Source organism: Phyllostomus discolor, chromosome 2, assembly GCF_004126475.2.
Source record: "Phyllostomus discolor isolate MPI-MPIP mPhyDis1 chromosome 2, mPhyDis1.pri.v3, whole genome shotgun sequence".
NCBI classification, from domain to species: domain Eukaryota; kingdom Metazoa; phylum Chordata; class Mammalia; order Chiroptera; family Phyllostomidae; genus Phyllostomus; species Phyllostomus discolor.
In genome coordinates, this window is record NC_040904.2 from 114,599,106 (window position 1) to 114,623,831 (window position 24,726).

The 24,726-nt window shown below is 38.8% G+C and overlaps 1 protein-coding gene across 3 annotated transcripts; it reads right to left on the reverse strand.

Annotated features, from left to right (window-relative positions):
- Nucleotides 1-560: 560 nt before the first annotated feature.
- Nucleotides 561-23,610, reverse strand: HSPH1 (heat shock protein family H (Hsp110) member 1). Of its 3 annotated transcripts, none has more exons than XM_028531546.2 (18): nt 23,125-23,610; nt 20,578-20,635; nt 18,566-18,706; nt 17,747-17,869; nt 15,941-16,040; nt 14,583-14,716; nt 13,903-14,147; nt 13,081-13,309; nt 12,009-12,115; nt 11,623-11,756; nt 9,356-9,564; nt 7,722-7,853; nt 5,112-5,249; nt 4,223-4,348; nt 2,800-2,907; nt 2,586-2,705; nt 2,208-2,369; nt 561-1,435 (listed from the first exon to the last, which is right to left on the reverse strand). In XM_028531546.2, the coding sequence occupies exons 1-18, from the start codon at nt 23,229-23,231 to the stop codon at nt 1,229-1,231; spliced, it is 2,580 nt and encodes an 859-aa protein (XP_028387347.1). In that variant the 5' UTR covers nt 23,232-23,610; the 3' UTR covers nt 561-1,228. The 3 variants fall into 3 exon arrangements, with proteins under 3 accessions (XP_028387347.1, XP_035874267.1, XP_028387349.1); XM_036018374.1 differs by having other exon boundaries at nt 2,208-2,376; nt 2,593-2,705; nt 23,125-23,540; XM_028531548.2 differs by lacking the exon at nt 7,722-7,853 and having other exon boundaries at nt 23,125-23,563.
- Between the last annotated feature and the right edge of the window lie 1,116 nt (nt 23,611-24,726).

Below are 24,726 nucleotides of genomic sequence, written 5' to 3' on the forward strand. Positions count from 1 at the left end.
GGCAATGTTATGAAAGGCTGTGTTTGGCTTTGGTGAATTTCTTTTTGAAGACTCTTTGCAATGCCATTGTTTGTCCATTTCGTGATGGGTGGTTTATGAGCACACCTGCCCATTGAACGTTCAGTGTTCAGTAGTTTTGGACCAAAACAGCAGGATCTCCATGTTCCACCTTCCCTATTCACCTGGCACTGCCCCGAGCAACTTTCTTTTGTTTCCCTGGATGAAAAAAGTCCTCAAAGGGAAACATTTGCAGATGTGGAAGGTGAAATAAAAAATGGCAGCAGCACTAAAAAGGCATCAAAATTGAGTTCAAAAACTGTTTTGAGCAGTGGAAAAAAAGTCTCAATAGGTGTATTGCATCAAATAGATAGTACTTTGAAAGTGACTGAAATTTAAACAGGATTAGAGTACAATAATTTTTTATAGATTCCATTTTTGGGGGAAGCCCCCCCTCATATATAGGAGCAGAAAAAAAGTAACTGGTTTTCCAAAGTGACTTCATTTTTTCAGTAGGTTTACAGCACTCTCCCCATCCCATATTTAAGTCAGTGACAAAACTATTTAGAAATGACACCATAAGATGAACTTTATTTTAAAGCTCATAAAAGGCTTCACAACACCAGTAACACAAAGAACCCACATTTCTTCCGCTTGACATCTTCACGACAGTGTACTGTGTAATGAGAGATATCTGAAAGATTTGTTCTGCATGCTGCTAAACACATTTCACTAGCATTTGCATTACTCAATAAATTTTATTATCAAAGCAAAAAATCATCTTCTATTGGACAGAATTTTAGAAAGCCCTTGTGAAATCCGACTGTCTTGTTTATAAACATCCACACACATGCCGAAATGGAGAGCAAGATGCAAGAAAACTACCTTGGCAGGAACAAATTTTACCCACAGCCCTCTTGAACAAGCAGTACAGTTTGTTTTAGCTTCTTCAAAAGACAAGTCAATTTCATCTTCACTGATGCAAATGGTTAATACTGCACAGAAGCTTAGTATGAATTCACAATTCCACAGGAATCTGAAAGTTACCAAGGCAATTTTCCCTTTTAGGATCATAAAGACTACAGACTTAAGCTTTTTCTTCTTCCATATACTACACAAAGTTCTAAACATCCTTAAAAAAGAAAATATAAATAGTCTCAGTATGTTACGTAGAGTCACATACTATGGCAAAAAATTTATTAATTGAAGGACAAAGCCAATTTAACGTTATCTAGTCCAAGTCCATGTTAATGGAACTCTTCTCATTGGGGTAACATTCACCATTCTGATGTGAAGGTTCAGCACCGAAATTATTTTTGCCTTGATCTAAATCATCTTTTTTATCAGTATTTGGGCCATTTGGAGTTCTTTCCAGTTTCGGTGATTCAATTTTTGGTTTGGGCTGTGTTACAACAGGTTCACAGGTGTTATTCAACTCCTAGAAAGGAAAACAAATTCAGTCAGACCAACTCAGATCCACCCAGGTCATTTTCTGTTATTTTCCTACATATTTGAACCAGTCCTTTTCTACAAGTTCAATTATACAAGTCTCAAAGAATCCCATTTATTCATTACACTTGCTCAATACTACTGTCTGAAGCCTGAGGGAGAAGTGAATATTCACCTATGATGTCTAGCCCGAAGATAAGAAAAACCAAAGATATGGACTTCATTGCAGCCCACTGATTTCAATGGCTTCCGTTTCCTTAACTTTCACTGTGTCTGAATATTCTTTCAGACAGAAAGCAGTTCCTCAGGTTTTCCCCCAACTTCCTTCAAGCCTCACACACTGGGCAAGGTCTTTTCTCCACTGTCTAAATTCTCCTAAACCCTCTGGCTCTATTTGTACCATCGGCACTTTATAAGCTGTCAGATTTACGGCTACACGTGTTTACTGTCAAGTCTTCCTCCCTCGAGCAGGTGACTTCCACAGGGAAGGGACTTTCTTTGTACTGGAAGTTTAGCACCTGGTAAAATGGCACATGGTAGGGGCTCAACGAATACATTTGTTGAGATGAATGAATAAATAAAATGGAAATTTAACAGAAACCCATATACTTCTAATTTTTGTGTTATCAATAATAAACCATGAAATCTAGTTTCAGTCAGGACGAGGTAAAAGATTTATAGGAAAAATGGCCATGTTCAGGGTTGAAGCGATTATAACTGGAGTCCCTAAGAAAACACAACAATGAACAGACAACACTCACCTTTATTTTTGCTTTAATTTCCTGAGAACGTACAACTGGATCCTGATCAAGACTCTTTGTAGCCTGGGCATTCATGACGTTATTCATCCACTCCATCACTTCATTCACAGACTTCTCAACCTTCTTCATTTCAGACTCATCAATATGGTTGTATTTCTCATCCTGAATGGAGAAAGTGTTGTCATTCTGTACAATTAGGTATTTAACAGTGACAACTAACTAGACAAAATTTTCTACGAAGCTCAAATCTACCTCTGACCTCAAATACCAAAACCAAATTTCTTGTTTAAGAACATCTGTTCCCAACAAAGGTTCCTCAGCTTAAATATTAGCTGATCAAAATCTCCTGTAACCTCCTCTGGGTGTACGAAGACTTACATTATTTCTGAAGTTAGCTGCTATCTTGGCATAGTGCTGTAGCCTCTGTCCTAGTTCTTCAAACATTTTTGGCCGTTCCTCAGCTTCTTGAAATCGAACTTTAATTGGAGTGCCAATTTTCTAAAACAAGTAAGTTAGTATTTGTCATAATCATATTTTTAAGTCTGTAGTCTAAAACACAGGCACTGCTTTCAGAGGCGAAAGAAGGGCCTACCATTAATTCTTCCAATTTGTCCACATAAGCTTGTTTTGCTTGGTCCTCTCCTTCCTCATACAGCCAGTCCTCAGTCTCTGTGAGCAGTCTCAAAAAATTTTGATGGTCCTATATAGGAAACATGACAACCAACATGACGGAAAGTGAGTCAGAATAAATATTAAGCACTGCCCTGGTCCGTTGGTTAGAGCATCATCTGGATACAGCAAGGCTGTAGGGCCCGGTCAAGGCACATATAAGCAGCAACCAATATGAACGCATAAATAAGTTAGATTGGTATTTCTTTCTCTTCCTCTCTTGTGCCACCCCCACCTTTCCTCTCTAGAATCTAAAATAAAATAAAATTTTTAATGTTAAATACCAAGTTATTTGCTCTTATTTCTAGGAAAGCACTCAGATCAACTGGATTGTCTTCACTAAAAAGCACCAAGGAGCAATGAATGCACTCCACGATCAGCCCCTCCAGTATTTCACATAGGGATGCACAGCTTTTCTTTGGCTTCTCTATGCTTCATACTGGGACATTTGGGAATTTTGGTAGACCACTCTTACTTACAATTATTGTATCTTGTAAGTCCAATTATGGACAATTTCCACATTGAAATGTGGGTATGGAAGAGGAATTACCTTTGTACTCTTCAAAACAATTAGGTTCTATTCACTTCCACAACTACTAAGTACTCACTCAAAGGGAAATGATTCAGGCACTGAATACATGAAAAACTCATTCCTACCCAATTCACATAAACTATATACTGCTACTCTAGCCTTAGGAGGTCTAGCCTGGTTGGGGTTATTCAAGAATCGTCATAATAACCCATCTAAGAAATTTTAAGGCAGAGCCGAGAACTGAAATGTATCACAAGGATCTCAGGACTAAAACAGACCAAGTTTAAATTCCTTTAACTTCAGAATTAATTCTTCAACTATCCTAGATCTCTCTCTAGCCAATTTTGCCCTAAGTCCCATTTTTCAGTTGTGCTTCTGGGATTTACTCAGAAGTCTACTGACTTTGGGAATTTAGACAAGGGCTAAGGAGAACAGGGGCTGATAAATTTTAGAATGACTAGATGAACTAGTTTTGGGGAATACATAAGAGCAACCAAGTCATAAAAAAAGTTTTTGAGGTCCCTGAAAGCAAAGATTGTCTTTTATTTATCTTTTTAGCCCCCATAACTGCGACTGTCACAGACTTGGGATTTCTTTCCTCTGGATGGTAAAAACTGAGGAGTCACTGGTATAAACTAGAACAGAACACATCTGCACATCACTGTGAGCCTCTCCCTAGGACGTTGTTTATACAATTTCTATTTCAAGTTGTTTTGTTTTGGAAAAGCTCATTACGTAATCTAGTTAGAGGTTCAAATGTTGAGTTTAATATTAAACTCTTTCTATCTGAATAGAAACCAGGCTCTAAACACACCTTCTCACAGATGAATTTTTCATATGGTCCACACAGCTTGTCCCGGAACTCATACACATACTCCTCCACTGCATTTTTAGCATCGTTTCTTTCCTTCTCCAACTTATCCTGCATTATCATCTTACCCTGTGAGGGAACAGAAAAGATTAATTCCAAACTTTTGTTTTCTGTAATAAATTGTACCAAAAAATTAGTGTTAATAGTACTAATTTATACTCATACAACTTTTACAACAAACCCTATAAAGTTCTTCCTTTTCTAACATTATATAAAAAATTATATAACTTTCTCATTTGAAAATTAATACTAAGGAAAAAAGTCCACGTGGTTTAATATTGTTTTCCTTTATATAGTCATATGGTTGTCTCATATTGAGATTTGATATTGGTGAATGGACAGTGGTCGACCACTCTGCCAAATCTGAAAATCAAGGATAAATTACTTATATCCACTTACATATTTATTGTTGAATTTATAAACACAGTGTTCCCATCTGAGTACAGAAAAACTGAATTTTAGTTATTTCACATACTCTAGACTACGGAAAAGTACACTGTTTTAACAGAAATATTCAGGGTAGCCTGAAATATCGATTGTGCTGTGTTCTGTCCTAGAAAACATGGGCATCCAATTTCTTCACAAGGTCTTGGGCAATCACGTTTATACCAGTCAGAGCAGTACCCATCTCTTTTTCACAAGGATGAAAAAATATAAACAAAACTGGTTAAAAAATTAAACTGAAAAGCCACTGATTTTGGCTTCATCCTATCTGTAAAACTGTATAAAACTTGGGATATTGAAAAGGATCACAGCCATTTATCTATTAGAAATATGAGTAACAGGGCCAAACAACTACACACATTCCAAAATGTGTATTGGAAGTACCTACCTCTGTTTCGATGTACATGTTAAGCAGGTCTCTCCCCAGTTGCCACACCAAGTTAGCCTCCACAGGCAGCTCCACATTCACCACCTTGATTTTGGGTTTTTTAGCTTCTGGAGGCTGGTCAACTTTCTTTTCATTTGCCTTAGGAAAACGGTAAAAATAAATAAAATAAAAATTCTTAAATAATCCTTGAAAAACAAAACTCTTCTATCATACTCGCTGATGACACAGGCAAATATAAAATCCCCACAACTATGAAGGTGGAAGAGAGTATAGGGTCATCTGATTCCCACCCACCCATTTTAAACCAGGGCTATAATGACATGCAAGCATGCCACTCTCCCATTTGAGAATTCACTAGGACATTTCTGTTTTCACAATGAACTTAAATTTAATCTCTCCTGCTAAAGCTTTTCTCCATTGGTCTTTATGTTCTCATCCCTATGAACAATGATTGTGACTCTGAAGAGTCAAAATATTAAATTGCTGCATCTTTATATCTTTATAGTATAGTCTAGAAATTGACAAAAACTGCAGACAGACCAACCTGTAACACTAGACATGTCAGGGTCAACGTATCTCTGTAATATATGCCTAAGCCCTTCTGTACTGGCATTAAACTTGCCTTAATTACAATTAGCACTGTATTGACAAGTGCCTTTCAACATGTCTTACTGAATTTGGAGGTCACACATGTGTGTATGTCTTTATTTCTACTATCTGCCCGACTCTTTTCACTTCTCATAAAAGTCTTAAAATAGCAAATATAACGATGCAGTGAATGATGACAATTTATAGTGGGTTTTTCAAAGTATGTAAATATAGGATTAAAGAAGCAAGCATCTCCCATGGCCTTTAATTTTCTAAGCCTTTTCTATTTATTTCCATTTCTACAGGTTCCCACTCATACAGGCAATGAAGAACACAATGTGGGAAACAGAGAAGAAGATAACCAGGGGGTGTTATCACATGCACCCTGGCTAGCTGGTTTGGTAAAGTAGGAAGAGATCAGCCTACAGGTCACAGTAAGCACTGCCAATGATTCATTTTGGGGCAGCTATAAAGGATGTTAACATTCTAGACACTTCAGAGAAAAAAAACTGGGACTTAAAAAGGTTCAGTGGTTTGCCTAAAATTACAAAGACAGAGGTGGGACAAGAACTCTTGTTTCCCAGACTTCTAGTTCAGTGCTCCTCAGAAATCCCACATCTCTCAACAGCTGTAAGCTGCGTCACTAGCAATGATCCAGTCCACATGCCTGCACTCCCTGTGTCTTCCTCCCTCTGGTGCACAGGACAACACTCCAATACATTGTCCATGCTCCAGAGGCATGAACCACAAGAAAGACAAATGGATCAGATCACATCTACACTTAGCAAAAACACCAGAGAGCAACAGATATTTGGGGAACAAATGGATGACAGTCTGTGTGTGGTAGTTAAGTCGGGATAAAACTATCTGTACAACATTATACCAACTCCTGACAAAACCAATGTGTCACCACAAGGCATCTGACGTGGTGTAGATAAGGAGCCCTCTGTGGGGATGTATGAGAACATTCTAAAAAACCTGATGCTGGTGCTTCCCCTACAGCTAAGAGCATGAGGTGCTACCAATGGCACGTTCCAGACAGATACTGACATTACAGGCACCGTCAGTTAATGCTCAGTTAAGTGTAAGTGAGGGGAGTGATGCTGAAATCAAGGAGCTGTTACCAGGAAGGAAGCAGTGCTGCTCCACTGGCACCACTAACTCTAGCAGGAAGGCTTTCAGCGACCAGAACCAGGACCTACGGCTCACACCAGGACCCCCACAGAAGGAACCAGGACACGGGGACATTAAAAACTGGAAACTTCCACCAACTGTAAAACATCTAGAGTAAAGAATTCTACCCTCACAATGAGAAAACCAAACCACTAATGGAAGGTTATTAATTTATATGCAACTTGCCAAAGGAATGAACTTTTGCAAAGCACAGAATGATCTGGAGAGACAAGAGAAACTTCCTAACATCCATCCAACTATAAATTTTAAAGGTTTAATTAGAAACCAACATTTTTAAAGGGACATAACACAACAATTTAATTTAGCTTCCAACATATACTATGGAAGCAGGGCAAAAGAACAATTACTTTGAAATGCAGTCTGGTTATTTCCAGATCATCCTAATTAATTTATTCAAATTTGACAGGTGATATGAGAGGAGAAGAAAGTTCCAGACTCCTGTAGCCCGTGTATTTATCATTAGACTAGTTCAAGTGGCAACTAATCACACAGCCCTGGGCTGTATCTATTTCTGCTCCTCACATCAGCAGGCACCTCTGGCACTAGAGAAGGCAACCAAGGCTATGTGTCCCCTGCTGCCTGCAGTGACAATTAACCAAAAGAAGCCTTCAGGTCTAACGCAGGAGATTCAATTCCTTTAGCTGGGCTTGAGTACCTTCAACTGGCATTAGTTGAAAAACACAGAAAATCAACAGGAAAATAAAAAAAACCCTACATAAACTAAGTAAGACAACTTGGTGCTTGCTCTTGAAACTGCAGATTTAATGATATCATTAATGATCACATGTTGCAACATTGTCCATGGAATGAACTAGAAGCATCACTCACTTTGTCAGCATCTGGGGTTTTGTTCTCTTCTGAGGTAAGTTCAGGTGAAGGGGCAGACTGTGAGGTCTGTTGACCATCAGTTTGTACCTGGGGCTGTGTTCCAGCTTCACTGCTGTCTTGCTGGACATTTTTCTGAAATGAAAGCCCAGGCACAAAGGATGTAGAAAGCAGGTGTACTTGGATAAATGTAAAGGTTACAGGGCACCAGAGACAGTATGCTCAATTACTGAAATCTTAACAGGTGGGGGTAAAACACTAGATAATAGCAAAATGAACACAAAGAATCTAAAAACCTGTTAGAAATCTAAATCTATAAAAAATTATTTGAGTGACAGCAGTTAATATAGTTAAATAACACAAATAGTAGGTGTTTTGACTGATGTGAACGACAATAAATTTCCTTCAAAAAACTTCCATCTCGCCTTGCATAGATAGTGTCTCCTGAAAGCAAAGGAAACAGGTTTGCTCCAGGCCTACCCCAGAAACGAGCTTCTGATGCCTAATGTCACCAAGAGTCACCGTGCATGTGGATGCATCTCTGTTTCAGTGAGCTGAATGGTTCCATAAAGAGCCAACCGCCAGTTGTTCAGGGCTCATCATGACAGCTCAGACACACAGACCCCTCTCCCCACTGCTTGTGGTCCAAGTAGTTACACCCAAAAGACCTCAGCATGAAGATTATATGCTACTTGACAGTGACCGTGATCCTTCCTGCCCATCCTGAAGCCTCTCATCATTTTCTGTCAGAGCTTCAGACTCTAAAGTAGACACTGAAGTGTTCAGAAGCCAGGCACTCCTGATATGTCCAGAAGGTCCTAACAGACTGACACAACAGGCATTAGAACAATGGTGTCTGCAGCCAAATGAGAAAGTCCATGGCCCTGGTCATTTTGCTCATTATACTGAAGTCTGTCTAGATGAGAACACTAAGGCTCAGATATTAATGTTCCTTACAGTTCTAGAAACAGAGGTCTCTGATTACTATTCTCACATCCTAACTAAAACACTATACTGACTGCCTCTTTATTTAAGCTATTCCTTATTGTTACCCAGAAGTAAAGCTTCTTAAAGTTTCCTCTGTTGACCACATAATACTAGCACTCATGCTAAAGGTGGTCTAAATTAAGAACATGAGCAGTAACAACCTTCTCTGCTCTAGAAAGCCACTTTTCTTCCTTCTTCATACAACAAACCATAAAAATAAAAGCAAATACCAAAGCCAGTTTTGACATTCAAAAAAACAAAAAACAAAAACAAAAAACCAGAATTAGCTTTGATATCTGTTATATAGTCCACCAAACATTTTTTATAGTAGTCTTTTTTTTCTTAACTATCAGTCAACGTTTTACTTCTCAATATGTGGTCTGTCTTTAAGAAAAATAATTCAAAGAAACTTTACATATTCCAATGAAATTGTCAAATGCCAGTTCAAATGAAGCTCCACAGATTAATCACAATTTATCAAACCATAGGCTGTCTATTAACATTATAGAGCAACTGCTAATTATCATCATTATCTAAAATTCTAATCAAAATTAAGCAAAACCTATTTTATCTCTTCCCTACCCTTCTTTTACAGTTTAGGATTAAGTCAACTATGTATTCAAACGTAAAAGGCTCATCCTCAGACCTACCTCAGTGTCTGGGTTTTCTGGTGGCCTCTGGCTCTGACACTCCATGTCTGCTTCGACAGAAGGCAGCTCTCTGTCCTCAGCAGGCACTTTCTCCACCATAGACGCCGTGGAAATGGTGAAAATGCCATGGGTGTTGACTCGTACTTTCACTTTCACTCTCGATTTTTCTCCATCTTTCTGCGCAGAAACATTCTGAACTATGAAGCGGCCTGAACAAAAATAAATTGACAATTTTAGAACTGAATCTACATCTCTGTAAAGATGACAAAGGCTAAGAACTAAGTTTGAAAGGACTGTTATTCCTAAATCTCCTTTTCTCTACCAACTGAATTAGACTTACCGTACTGTGCCTTGTATAATGTGCACCCATGTTTTGGCCCAAACTTTCAGGAAAAAAATCTTTTGTTCTAAATTTTTAGTTCAACTTTTTATTTGTTTATACTTAGAAACAAAACCAATTATTGTATTCCAGGGTATTTTGCATATGGGTACCATTATTACTTTCTAGAGTTACACTTTTAATGCATAAGCATAAATAAAAGAATTAAAAACATTTATATAGATACAAATTAGTACCCATGTATAATGCACATCCTCCCTTTCCCTCAGAAATTTGGGCAAAATAGTGCACATTATACACAGCAAAATATGGTAAGTCTTTTAATGTATATTATAAGCACAATCTCTGAACATAGGCAAGTCTCCACTATAATTTTAATATTAACCTTAATACGCCATGAAGTGTCCAGAGGCCAAGGATACACTTGTGACCATTTTTATTTAACACTTTTATTTAAAACCACCACCACCATGTGTAAGACACTGATGACTGGTAACCACTGCCTCTTCTCACTCTACTTCTCTAGGTGGGTGAGCACAATCTAGACTAGGGTGAAAAACCATTAGCAAGTGAAGGGCTGATGGTTATCAGGCTGTGCTGCATTTTAATCCTACACGCTGTTTCAGGTAATATCATTTTTTCTGACTGAATAACCAAAATAGTTTCCTAGGTTTTAAATAGGTGAGGTGAGCTAAAACCTTCATCAAAGCCGGACATTGTTATGCACAACAGAGTAGTCCCAGAGCATGACTAAGGAAGAGTTGGATGCTGACTCTGACCCAGTCTGTGACCAGCTGCAAGCTACTTAACCTTCCATGCTTCTGTGGATTGGGCTGGTGTTTACAGTGAGCATGAAGAACTATGGAACCAGACACTAAGTGTCAGTGACCATCTCCACCAAGAATGTAATTACCAGGACAGTGAGAGATGTTGGAATATACCTTCAGTAACCATCATTTCACTAGTTTGGGAAGTAACTGCCATTAAGACCCATTTAAAGAACAGCATTTACTATGTGGTGGAGAGACAGACAGAGGGGGTGGGGTGGAGGGCAGGGAGGGATTTCTTTACGTATGTGCAAGCTTTTTCAGTTTGGGTGATAATATGAAAAATGTGGTACCATGCTAAAAAGCTTGATTTTATACTCTGCACAATGGGAAGTTATGCATAGAATCTTAAGTCACAATTTCAGTCTATCTTCAACAATTTCTCCCCAATAGGTTCATAAAAACAAAAAACAAAAAAAAGAAAAAAAAACCGTCAGGACTTTTAAAATGTAAAGTAGTAAGAAAAACATACAATTGGCCAGGGCCAGGTCAGACTGCTTCCACAATTTCGTTATGAAAGGCTACAGGCAAGGGTGAGTCCTGAAGAGACCTGGCAATATTGGCAAGTTCTACTCACAGCCCGGGAAAGAACATGGCCGCTGAGGGAGATGCCTGAGGCTGTACCACAGATTTCTAGAGTTACTGTGTCAAACTAGATGGACAGTGTCAAGCTTCTCAAAGAAGAATGTACCAAAATTGATGTAATGTTTTTTAAAATACAAAGGTGCATTTGAGAAGTAGCTCAATGGTTTCTAAGTCAGGTTTTAAAAGCTGAAAGTAACATTCTGTAAAGTAGTGTTTCACCTAGAGGAATGGTTAATGTTAAAAGTAGATGGTGATTCCTTAAATATACATATAATATCAGAATATGAATTATATCAAAATGTTCCTAAATATAGATCCTTAGAAGTAACAGCAGAACTAGCAATTCCATTTCATCACTGTAGGCCGGTTGATTGATCAATAAAGATTTCTCCATCACCATTATCCTAGATTGAAAATGCCTTTACTCAGAATTATGTTCCACTCAACACTGCCAAAAGTCAGTTTCAAGTTTGTACACTTAAGTCTTTAAGAATAAACATACTTAATTGCTTTACCTATTTTTGCTTCTGGATATGGAACTCCTTGAGGATCAGAATAGAAAGCTTCCAGCTCAAAAGGTCCGCTTCTCAAGAAGGTGAGAACTTTGGAGAAGGGGGCAGCGTGGTTCCGACTGAACACCTCGTGAACACTAAGAAAGGAGGGGTGGTCAGTGTATCAAGTACTGAAGCTTATTGTGCTACACAAACAGAACAGGCACATTACAAAACCTTTATCAAGTCTATCACACCATTTATAACACCAAAATGAGATAAATACTTTTAAAGGTTTGGTTTTTGAAAAGTCCCAGCTAGATTAATCAGACACACTACCATTCAAGTCATCTGTGACTTTCTTCCTTATAGAAAAACACATTATCTGGAAGTTCTTTTCTGATACATACCCTTCAGTGTCTTCTGAATCGTGGCTCCACACAAGAGATATTGGAAAAGAAACTGCATCCGTGACAGAAAACTCTCTAACTTTAAATGCTGGAGACAGGATTGCACACTTCAAAAAAGAAAGATAGGAGAAATTATCATGAGCACATAAATAATTCACTCACCTTTTAACATAAAACTCAATTCAAATGGAATGGGTAGGTTTAAATTCAAATTCAAAATTGCTTATAGTACACATCAACTATAAAAACTTCCTAGGTTTCTGGGAATTAGAGACAAGGAGGCATACTCTGTTATCAAAGAAAATAAAAAACAAAAACTGCATGACGGGACAGGATGAAACAACAGATAATCAGGAATAAGAAGTATCTGTATGTTCTTCCTTTTTCACCTTTTAAAGGGTAGTCCATCTAAATACCTTTATCCACAGAATCTCTTGCTTTGTACTAACCAGATCAAAACTCAAGCATGTTAACCCGAAATTTTAGTTAAAACTACTTAATTTATATGACATTGTCCTAAGTATAAACTGAAACTAATTCTCCTTTTTATCAGTAACATCTAGATTTGGTGTTTTTCCTTTGTGGAACATCAGGCCTGAGCTGCCTTCTTACTAGATAAAAACAGATTAAAATCAATTTGGAGGGGGAGCAGTCTTTCCTAAAACCGGTTAACGAATATACCCTTAACCCTGCAAACTCTCCCCCACATCAATTCTGTATTATACCAGATTGTCATTCCAAGTCCCACCTATGTGCCCTGCAACAACTGTCACCCCCACAAAGCTGAATTCATGTGTTACAGCTGATTTGTGCCACACCCCAGAATCATGCCACTCCCTCATTCCCAGTTTGAGCAACACTAGCTCCATAGCTCCTTTAATCTTGAATTTTCTGGACTTTCCAGGTTTAAAGATCCTCTCTCCCTACAGCCTTAAGGACTTGCTTGAAAGTACCTCCCCTGGGGTATCTAATCAGGCTCAGGGCTTTCTTACCACCTGATGCCAGCACCTTGTAATGAGGTGGAAGAAGTTTCTGGTATGCCTGCAGGGGGAGGAAGGCTTAGGAAGCATACCTGCAGTGCGCAGCCCCTGGCAACTGCTTCATCTGCATTGAGCGTTGTGCTAACATCTTTTCCAAAGAATCTGAGAATTTTTTCTTTCACAGCTGGAATTCGTGTAGCACCTCCAACTATCTCAACAGCACTCACATCTTCTACTTTAAGCTGTGTCTGTTCCATCAGTGAATGAAGAGGAAATTCTATCCTTTGCAGAAGTTCAGCACAGAGTTCTTCAAACTGTGCCCTTGGTAAGCAAAAGGAACACTTATAAATTTTTAGAAAAGTTACCTAAAGATCAGTATCTTGTTTTAAAACAACAAATCTTATCAACCCAATGTATTTCTTTTGGGTAAATTTTTTATCAGACACCCTGGATTCCACATGGGCCAAGTTTAACTGTACTGTAATCTGTAACTTTTTAAAATATAAATTTACAAAACAGGTGGAGGGGGTGGGGGAGAAAATCAGTTATCACCGAAAGAATCACTTTTACATTGAGACTGACATTTTACTCCTATGTTTTATGTGACCCAATTCTTGTTACTTTTTAAAAAATTTCCATTGATTTCAAAATATTTCTGGAAATGCACTACTTGGTAAAGCACCAGTTACTAACCCAGAAGTACCAAAAAGTAGGAAAAAAAGAAGGCCCAAAAGACGGATTCAGCATGAGGGTGCTTAGCAAAGCTCTTTCTAAATACCCTCTTAGCAGAAGTGCCCCTCATTCTAAGGGCGCTCACAGTCTTCCTGGCAGGTTGCACACAACTGTGGGCCTAAGACACACAGCACCCCCGCCAGAAGCTCTTCCTATTTGCTCTGACAGAATTCAGGACATACCTGTTCATCTTTCCTGACACGTCCTGGTCATTCATGAAGCACTCAATGCTCAGTGGCAGGTCTGTGCTGTTTGAGCTCATTAGCTTTTTCAACTTCTCACACTCTTGATATAGACGAAGAAGAGCTCGAATTTTGGATTTTGCATCTAACTTGTACTTAGTTTTAAATTCTGCACAAAAATGGTCTACTAACTTTTCATCAAAATTTTTTCCTCCTAAGAAAGGATCAAAAGCTGTTCCCAGTACCTAATTTGGGTAAAACAACAAATAATCTGGTTATTTTCAATCACATTTTTTACTACCATCTTAAACATGACTACTCAAACAATTGAAGACTAACAAGCTCAAGACTTTTACCTAAAATAAACATGAAATCCAAGTCAGGAGAAATGTAACTACAAAATCCAAATGAAATACTAAATTCTTAAGGTAGTTTTGACTTTTAATGATTACATAAAGATGATCTGAAAAAGCTTTTCTTGCCTAAGCAAGAATATAGAGTATGCCAAGACATCCTCTTTATAAAGATCAGCCTTAGGGAATAGTTCCTTGTTCACACCATGACCCAGCACTCTGTCATTACCAAGGAGACCACAGTCAAGAAGTTCAGTAGCTTAAAGTAATGACAGATAAAACACACTTAATAGATTTTGGTCCCTTAATTCCAATTTATGACTTTACCTTCAATTTTCCCTTGTTAAAGGCACAGGCAGACACCTGAAAAGCTGAGTGTCCCATATCAACGAAAACCACTATCCGAGGTTTCTCATCCAGGCTTGGGAGATCCTGCTTATAAATTCCATAATTCAAAGCAACTACAAAAAAATAAGTGAGTTTCAATTCTTTGTGTCACATTTTCTCAGGAATTTCATTGTTACAATATAAGTTACATGCAGGAAACCTGACTCTACTTCAAACAATTAAAGCTGAACACACTGTTTTTACACCCTGTATCACACTAGTTTTCTTGGCATTGATTACTTTTCCCCCCTTTCTGACTTTAGCAGAGTGCTCTATCATTTTCCGATGTATGGACACACACAGCGGAGAAGACACACAATGACATGTCATCACAAACAGCTATCCGACTCACTACGCAATACTCACATTTTAATCACGACCTGCCAGGAGACTGCTCATCCAAAAAAATTAAGAATTTAATATACAACTACAGGAATTGCAGTTCCTACCAATTATTTTTAGATCCAAGACAAATAACTGATCTCTCTTAAAGAGTCTGTTAGCTCTTTCTGAACTTTGAAACCACTGTATTTCTAAACATGTATACCCAAGAGCATGGCTTTATTGAAACTTTAAAACTTAGAATCCATTAGAAATATGTTTAAAAGCCTAATTTATTTTGCCTGACACTAAACTGTAACTGAGTTTTTGTTCATCTGAAATCATAATAAACTCATAAAAGCTCTAGAAGGAGGTAACAGTGACTGCTTTGCTCAACATTATATCCACCTCTAACCCAATGCCTGAAAAATGATACAGCTTAGTATTGGACTGAGATGAATGATCAGTGCCTAACTACATATATTTGCAAACTATAAGGAGAGAATTTTTTTAACTACATCAGTAATTGTAGTCAAGATAGTTGTGAAACCCAGAATCTTTAAGATTTTGGAAAAATTTGTCTTAACTGTAAGAACATAGAAGATTTAAAAAAACTAAATCCAACACACATAATTCAAAAAAGTAAAATACATACAAGGTAGGGTAAAAGTAGGTTTACAGTTGTTTGTAGGAAAAATACAGTAACACAATAACAAACCACTTTGCACATACAACTGTAAACCTACTTCCCCCCCCCACACGGTATATATAAAAGAATTTTCTAATGTAAACACATTCATAAATCTGACAAAGTGCAATTTCTCATTAAATGTACGCATATGAAAAGCTGGAATTTTTGCTCTCAAACCTAACGTGTTTAAATAGTATTTCTGTATCAACGTGATAGTGTTCAGTAATTGCTCCTTATGTGTCTTAGCTCTAGTTTTTATAGTACAGTCACACAAATTTTTGCTTACCAGCTGTCATGTCATTCATGAGTCTTAAGCAGTTTAGGCCAACAATTTGCGCGGCATCTAATACAGATCGTCTCTCAGCATCTGTGAAGAAAGAGGGGACCTACAGAGAAGGACAGAAAGAATTTTAACATACCTAAAGAAACAAAATACATACAAATTCCTTATAACCACTTGTAATAAATTCCTAACATTCCAGCTAAATAGGTTCCTAGCTAAGTTATAAAACAAATAAAACTTTAGGCTTTGTTTCTAGCAAGTTCCTTAACATTAAGCACAGTTAACTTACTTTTGAAAAGATTACTCTAAACTTACAGTATCTACAACGTAGTCTTTATTATAACCAAATTTTAATTCAAAATAAAAACAAACCAGTTTTCATAAGGCATATTGAGGTTTTCAAATCTATCAGAAAGCTTTAAAATTAAGTGGATAAAATACCATTTCCAAATGTCTTACACTTCTATTGATATTTGGAAGTTATAATGCTAAATCAACATTTAACATTAAATGTAACTATAGTTGTTAAAGACTACAAAATCTTAAAACACAGTGCTAATTCAAGCATATGCTACTGCCCTTTAGTTTTGCTACTTGTTGAGCTCAAGCATTACTAGATGATGCAGTATCTTCTAATTCAGTAGACATGTTAAGATTACAAGAACTTTTTTTCTTTGCAAAGCTTGTTGATTTTCCTAACAGAAAGAAGAGCAAAACAGCTCAAGGAGATGGAGTTTCTCATGGTGTTGAGTGACTGGTGCTCCAAACTAAAATATTTCAATCACATTTAGGACTGTGTCTTAACTAGGATACTCCTCTAGAAAAGCATCTAATAATACATTCATAGTAGCATTTAATTAGAAAGTACCTAGGGGAAAGCTCACAATAGTGGACTTCACACATTCCCTTCAAAGTAATTGTAGATGTTTCAGAAAGAGACAGAGGCTAGAACCAGCATGAGTCTCTGGTTCACCTTTCAAATCAGAACACTGTTTTCATCAGTTTTTTCATCAAATTAAAGAAAAAAGGACCTTTTTAAAAAAAGGAATAGGACCACTGATTTATAACTTGATTTGTTTTATCAGAGAGTAAAGTAATTACTCTTAGCAACAGGCAGATATACCTGTGGTAGGTCACATTCTAGCTTACAAAGGCGAGAGGAGAAATTTCAGCCCTGTCTCTGTTCTTCCATATCGTAGTACACACTGGCATACAGACTCTGACTAGTCCAGCAGGCCACCTACCCAGGCTGTAATGAAAGACTGTGGTGTATAGGTACGTCCTGGGGCCGAGCAGATCAAGAAGTTACCCTAGACACTTGAGAGAACAGAATTCAGAACTTCCTTTTTTGGTGTCCAAATAAAAGGTGGCTTTTATGCATTTCAAAAACTCCTTGATAACCTAACAACTGTCCTTTGGAGGTAGTAGACTGTCTAGGGCTGAAAATCTAGGTTTTGTTAATACTGGTAGGTTGTATTTTAAAACTTCTAACACACTGCTTCTCAACTTGAGGGGTGGAATTCAGAAAAGCTCCTGTCTATGTACACAAGTTATTTAACAGTATGGGAACCATTAGAATATCCCCTATTCAAATAATCAGTCTGTATTTTCAAAAAGACCCACAGATTTTGATTTGCATCTCAAGAACCTTTGCAACTTCCACTTGAACCTCCTCTGAAATACTCCTATGTTAACACAGTCCCATATAGTTTTGATCCCTAGTAATAGAACAGCTTTCACACATTGGACACTTGAGAGTAATGCAAAGCAGACAAATTAAAACACATTGCCTTGCTGAATTCTACTTACTGAAATAACACAATCTGTTACTGGTTTCTTGAGGTTGTTTTCAGCAGTTTCCTTTAACTTAGTTAACAGCATGGCTGTTATCTGTTCCACACTAAACAGGTGTTCTTCATCCATGTACATTACCTATTTACAGAAACAAAATGTTTTAATCAGTGGCAGTTAAAGCTACCTGCTAATATTTCCTCCCAATTATTACATATTCTCTTCCAGAAAGTCTCTACTGTCATAGCTGTTTAGGAAAAAAGGAAAGGAGGAAAGGGAAGGGAAGCAAAGAAACAGCTTTCCTAGAGATGAAAAGAAAAATATGGTAATAGGGCAGAGTTTCCCAACTCTAAGTACTAGTCAAAACACTATAGAAGGCAGTAAATTTCCACTCAAAGGGGTGAATCATTGGGATAAATACTATTTTGTGTAGATCATAAGACAGGAATGCCTCTGAGAGTTTAAAAAAAGATTTCTGGTTGTATTACAAGACAGCTCTCCAAACAATGCAACTTGGCTGCCCTAAACAGTTTTATTTGACATGACAGCACAATTTAGGTTTTTTAAACACTACTAAGTAAACCTAAATTTTACAATTGTCAAGAAATTACAAGAAACACAAATCAAATTATAGCAGTATATACTTTTCGAATAATTTTCAAGGACAACTTAAAGCTATGCCTACATTTTAAAAGAAGCGAGGTGGGAAAAAAAGGGGGGGAGACCATGCTGTTCAATTAAGAGATGACAGTTAAATTTTCATTAAGAATTAAATATCTTTCTCTATAGATTAATTAGCTTCATATTATGACACTAAGGTTGCTCATATATTATTACCTTTATTCCAACTCCACCATTTTTCATTGGAACCAAGTCATAACTTAGGTTTTCTTTCTCTTTCTGAATGAAGGGGTCATTGAATGCTCGACCATGAAATCTCTTGAAGTTTGACACTGTATTGTTTGCATGAGTGATTTGCTGCACAAGAAATTAGAGATTTTAAATTATTTTCTAAATTTCAACACCTATTAGTACTTCCAGCAATTTTACAAAAAGTCGCTTGTAGAACTCAAACTATGGGGACATAAGTAACTTCCCCAGAGCCCTGAATTAACCTATCAATGAATGGACTTCATTCTTTCTCCTTTTCCTATAGGAGGCAGTAAGAAATAAGAGGCAGTATTGTCACTACAGACTTTAAAACAAATTTTGAAATCTGCAAGGTAACTTCATAGAGAGTAGAACTATCACTAAAGCTTTGAAGCAACTACCAAGTACAAGCCTTTATTTCATTCCTTTTCCCCACCAAACTTGTTTTCTATCCACTGAATAAATAAATAAGGACATCTAGATGTACTACAGTCAAAATTACATTTTTTTAAAGAAAGAATTCATTATTACAGTCTAATAAATTGTTAAATGACCAGAATAAGCATTTTGAGCCATAAAATACACAGAATGCTACTTTTTCTACCAATAGCATGTAATGCTAATTATACCAAAAAGCAGAAGAGGCAAGAATAATTCAAAACTCTCCAAATGTTCTAATGCTTTCAATTGCACGTACACATTTTTGATTAGGCTTTGGATAAAAAGTCCCACTTTACAGCATTATTTCATCCAAAGATGTCAGCAAAGAGAACCGTATTTCAAATACAGAAATGATTAAAATAAAAGATTAAAAACTGACACTTCTAAAGTTACCAGCTCAAAAATATCAAACAGTTCAATTACTTTTTTTCTCTGACCTACTTCTTTTAAAGGAAAGACTATAGCTTGGCAATACTTGTTTTCACACAATATTAAATTTAAGCATATTTATAATCTAAAATTCCTTATGATTCTGTAACTGAGATGAAGAATGTCTACCATCTACAGACTACATCTGAGCCTCAACTGATCCTCCACACACAACCACAAAAACGCAGAAGTGCCTCTCTCCTTTTGAGTATGTCATTTTGAGTGTGCATACTTATCTCTTCTGTCCCGTTTTTCACCTCTCGTCCTGTGTCTCATCTCTTCCAACTAGCTACAATACAATATTCCAGGGTTTAGAATTTTATTTCTTTTTAGCAATACTATATTTTCTGTACTTAGAGGAATCTTTTCAGTCTCTTTCTTATTGCCTCTCAGAAGGAATTTTGTAGGGTGTTTTTTACTGTATTTTTTCTCCCCCAATCCAAGAATTATAAAGTGAACCCTAAGTGCGAATGACATATGTAAATTTTTTGGTCACATTAAGTAGTAACAGGTGAAATTAACTTCAATAGCTTATTTAGCCTAACATATCTAAAATACTAAAATACTAGTATTTCAACATGCACTCAGTATAAAATACGTATGAAATACTTTATTTCAGCTCAAGTTTCAAAATCTCATGTGTATTTTCACTTCACATTTCAATTCAGACTAGGCACGTTTCAAGTGCTCAGCAGCCATGTGTAGCTAATGGCTACCACACAAAAGAGCACAGGTCTAGACACAAAGTTCTCCCAGTTCTTCCTTAATTATTAATAACATGAAAACACCTTTAAACAAAGGACTTCCAGAAGGAATCTAATTCTTAAATGAGTGTCAGAAACTTCACATAAATTACATATATAAGAAGGTAGTGAAGTTATTAAAAATTGAGGTTGGCAGATTAGACAGTAAAGTAGATCTTATTCAATAAAACAAGGAGGGAACAAAAGGGGGAAAACCATCTAAGGGTTCATAAAGACACTCTCCCATTATATTTTTAAAAATCAACAACAGACAGGCTTAGGTATTCCATACTCTTACATGTCCTTGAGATTTTACCTTTAAAAATCTCCCCCTTAAAAACTGACTAAAATTCTCAAAGAACATACCTGATTTTTGGCTGCAACTCCAATCGTTCTGTTTTTTGACCCAAATGATATGACTGACCTATAAAATAAGGCACATTTCAATAAAAGTTAAAAAGAATAAATATAGAGATTTTTAACTGACAAAAGAGAAAAATCCAATATGAATTTCCTACCCATGGCAGGGAGGAGCACAAGTGTAAGGCAGTTTTGGAGTCTAAACTTTGGCCAAATACTCAGATGGGGTCAGGGTCTGTCCACTTAATTCCTACTGAGAATCCAATCTAGAAAGCAGTCTTATCCCCCCAGCCCAACCCCCATGAAAGTCTGCTCATGGTTCAGGGAACATTTCCTAATACCTCAAGTACCAGTACAAATTCTTCAGGTTCCCAGTTATTAGGAGGTGCTCATTAACTCTGAAAATGCTTTGAATAGTTAAATGGTATTTTTCACTTTGCCCCAGATACATGATTAACAAAAAATATGGTGTAATTCTACTTCTCAGCCACTAAGCCTGTACAAATCTAAATATCATTGTTACTTCTACTGATGTACTGATAACACTATCTACCTCTCTAAGATCAAGTTTTTCTATAAACCCACAAAGTGGGTCTAAGTTATGCTTCTGGGGTTTAAAAGCACAAAAAAGGGTCCTATATGGAAGACTACTTCAGAGAGCCAAGTAATGATGCAGAGAAGCACTACAACAGAACCGAGTACAAACCCTGAAGGAGAAGAGTGAATGACGAGTGATATTAAGTCAGCTTTGGAGAGATGACAAGTGACTGGTGACTGTGAGACAGCCTTCTAGCAAGGGGAAGGTTGCGAGACACAGGGCAGAGACAAACGGGAAGAGTCAGGAGGACGAAGGTGAATTAGGTTTTAGACTCCAGGACAAGTAGGAATGATGATGATAAATGAGAACCCACTGAGGGCATTAAGTACCAGGCTAAACCAAGTTTAAACCTGCTCTAATACAAACATCCTAGATCTAAATTTCCTGAGCAGGTACCTAGTAGCATCCCAAAAGCCAGAAGTGTTCAAACAAAGACTGGACCTTGAAGATAATTTTCAAAACCAGAAAACCATTCTGAGTTCAAATAACTATACACTTGTAGAACGAATTTACTCATATCAAAGAAAATCAAAGAGAAATTAAGAGTAGCTAGTGCAATTTAGTCAAACCTCTATTTTAACAAATACATTAAAGGGAACTTTCACAATGCACTCAGTTTACACTTTTGAGAGCCATACCAGTTATCTTTAGTTTCACAGTTCAGAGTGGTCACTATAGCCACATACACAGATTTTCTACCCCCGGTTGAACAGCGTTTCCTTATTTTATGGGGATCAAAGAGAACAAAGATGTGAACTGCACCTAAGCATGTAAGCCAGGGATGCTGTCTTCTTTCTTACGATACTCCAACTACAGAATCCTTTTGCACAGCTAAAAAGCAGGCAAATCTGTAGAATCATGGTATGCTCAGGGTAAGAGTTTTCCCGCTGCTACTATCATTAAGTGTTTGCTTATCTGCTTATCTTCCATTCACTTTCATAAATGTTCATCTGCCCTCAGTGATACAAGCCCATTTTAGCCTTCAGCTCAATGTTTCATTCTACGCCTTTTATCTTGGGATTAAGGTATTAAAAATAAATTAACCTACGGTTAATTTCCCTAGGAAATAAGCAGTTGTTTTCCCCAGTGCACAAGCAGGCATGTTTGCACATTATCTTCACAAAATAAGCCCGCTAAAAAGGTAGCTTTTTAAAATGCCTCCCTTTGCCCACCCCACGCTGTTGTTAAATACAATATTTAATTCAGTGACAACATCCATCATGTAAGTTCTAGAACAAAAATAGGCAATTTTTACTTTCTCTTCTTTATTGAACTGTGCAAGATTAGTAAATTAGAACAATTAGGATTCCTCTTGAATGGCTTTCATAAAATGAGCAAAAAGGACGTTTCCACCTTCCATAAAGGTCCTAGGCACTGTAGCCAGCGACATTAGGAACCAGGAGGGCTGGTAGGAAGAGATAGACTCATTTAGCCGCTCTACAGTCCTAACAGTCAACCTGTGCGTTGGACAGACAGCGGCAGACAGGCTCTGGAAGCTTCCAGTTCATTTCGAGACACACAACACAGGGCAAAAAAGCTCGGCAGCTGGGCTTTCAAAGGAAGGGGACGCGCTGGGGGCGGCTCGGAGCAGCCGGGTGGGGCACGCCAGGGGCTGCGGAAGGCGCTGACTACAGCTTGCGGGGACCAAGAGCCAAGCCTCGGGCTCGGCCACAGCCCAGCGACGACCCAGGGCGGCTCAAATCGTAGACCTCCCGTGGCCCCCCGAGTCACCCTCTAACCAGTTCCTGGGTAGGCATCCTGCAGGCCAAGCCACCGGGTTCGGATCCCCTTGAACAGCGGTGGCCCCCACACAAGCCGCCCTCCAGCCCTCCATCCGCCCGCCGCTCCGAAGCCAGCCCGCTGACTTAGAGGCCTCCTCTCCGCAGCCTCCGCCCGGCTTCTCCCCTCGCCCAGTATACCACTCGGCCCCCCGGCACCTTGCAGATTACACTTACGGGGTGCACCGGTCGCTGAATTCGTTGGCGATGGTCTCAATGCCCCCAGCCCGGGCCACCGCGATATAGCAGCTCTGGGAACCCACGTCCAGCCCTACCACCGACATGACTAGGTCGCAGTGCGCCTCCGCCCCTGGTCTGGGTCCGCGTCTTCCGGCCGCTGCGCGCGGCTCTCACTGAGTCCAGCCGGCCCTCTGTCACTCGGACGCCCCGGCTTCTCGGGGACCACGGCGGTTTGCAGAAGGCTCACCCAGAGGCAGGCGACGCCGAATCTCCGCTGGCCGTTCCAGTGACTTCCCGGATCTGCAAAGGCTGACTCCACGCTTGGCGCCCAACTACCGACCCAAAAGGGGAGGGCTCAACTCCTCAGCCTTATGTATCACACTGATCAGAACTTTCCAGAATCTGCGGCATTTACTCACCGGCGCCTCCACCGGCCCTTCCACGTGCCACTTCCGCTTCCTTCTTCTCGAGCCTTCTCGAAAGACTCCACCCAATGGGGCTCCTATCCCTGCGGGGGATGACCGCCGTTGCCATGGCGGCAGGAGAGCCGCTGCCGCGCTATTGGCTCACTCGGACAGGCCACCCTCCCACGCCCTCCGGTCCCCCAGCCCAGCACTCCTTGCTGTTAATCTTACGGGCTACGAAGAGTGATTCGAAAAGTCGTCACCTTCACAGTTTACTCGTGGGTGGTGCTGTCTGACCCCTAGACTCTAACATGAGACTCCCCGATGCTGAGAGTGCCGACCAGTTGTCAGGACAGCATGTTGGGAAATGTAGTCCTGCTAGGAGTCGGTGTGCGCCTTGCATGCTGGAGCCTGTAGTCTTGGGAGCAGTTTGTGCTGGGACCCGGCTTTGTCTTGGGGAACTCTCGCGAGAGCCAGCTTACCTCCATTGCTTTTGCGTGCTTTCTGGACCTGCAGTGTTGAGTCGTGTGGTCGTTTGTCTTGTATTCGTGTTTGTAGTGGTCTGTTATCCTACCGTTGGTAGGTAATGAAGAAGGAATGTCCGTTTACACCGCGATTAATAAGCTCGGGGTTTGTGTCAAATGTTCGCGTATTCATTAGTAGGCAGGTATTTGGAATAAAATGTCAGGTTTTGTTTTTCCTTTTTTTCTTAAAGCATTTGGATGTGGCGCGATTCGGAAGTCTGTGGTAACTCTTGGCTGCCTGTTTTTGGTACGTCTTACTTGCGCAGACCTTGTGCCGCCCTGCAGCTCTTAGCCATAGATTGTTTGATAAAGGTTTTCTTGTTTGATCTGAAATACCATTTGTCCTGAAAAGAGACATTACTGTTAACTTTTCAGTCAAGAGTCAAGCATGAAAAGAAAAAAAGGTAGAACTCCGGTTCTACCTTTATAGGGTGTAAGGTCTTTCATACCCTTCTGTGTCTTTAAGTTTGCCTGGTATCTTCTGCCTCTCCCTCAGGCTCCTAGAACTGCCTGCACAGTTCGAACGTGTGCGACCAGTTAAGTTAGGAGTTGTTACCTACAGTCAGAAAAATCTAAGTCCTGGAAAGTGCCAAATCTTTGATAAAGTCAGATACGAGACTAGAAGCCTCGGTTTATGATAAAAAGTAAGTTGTAATTTTTTTTAATGGATG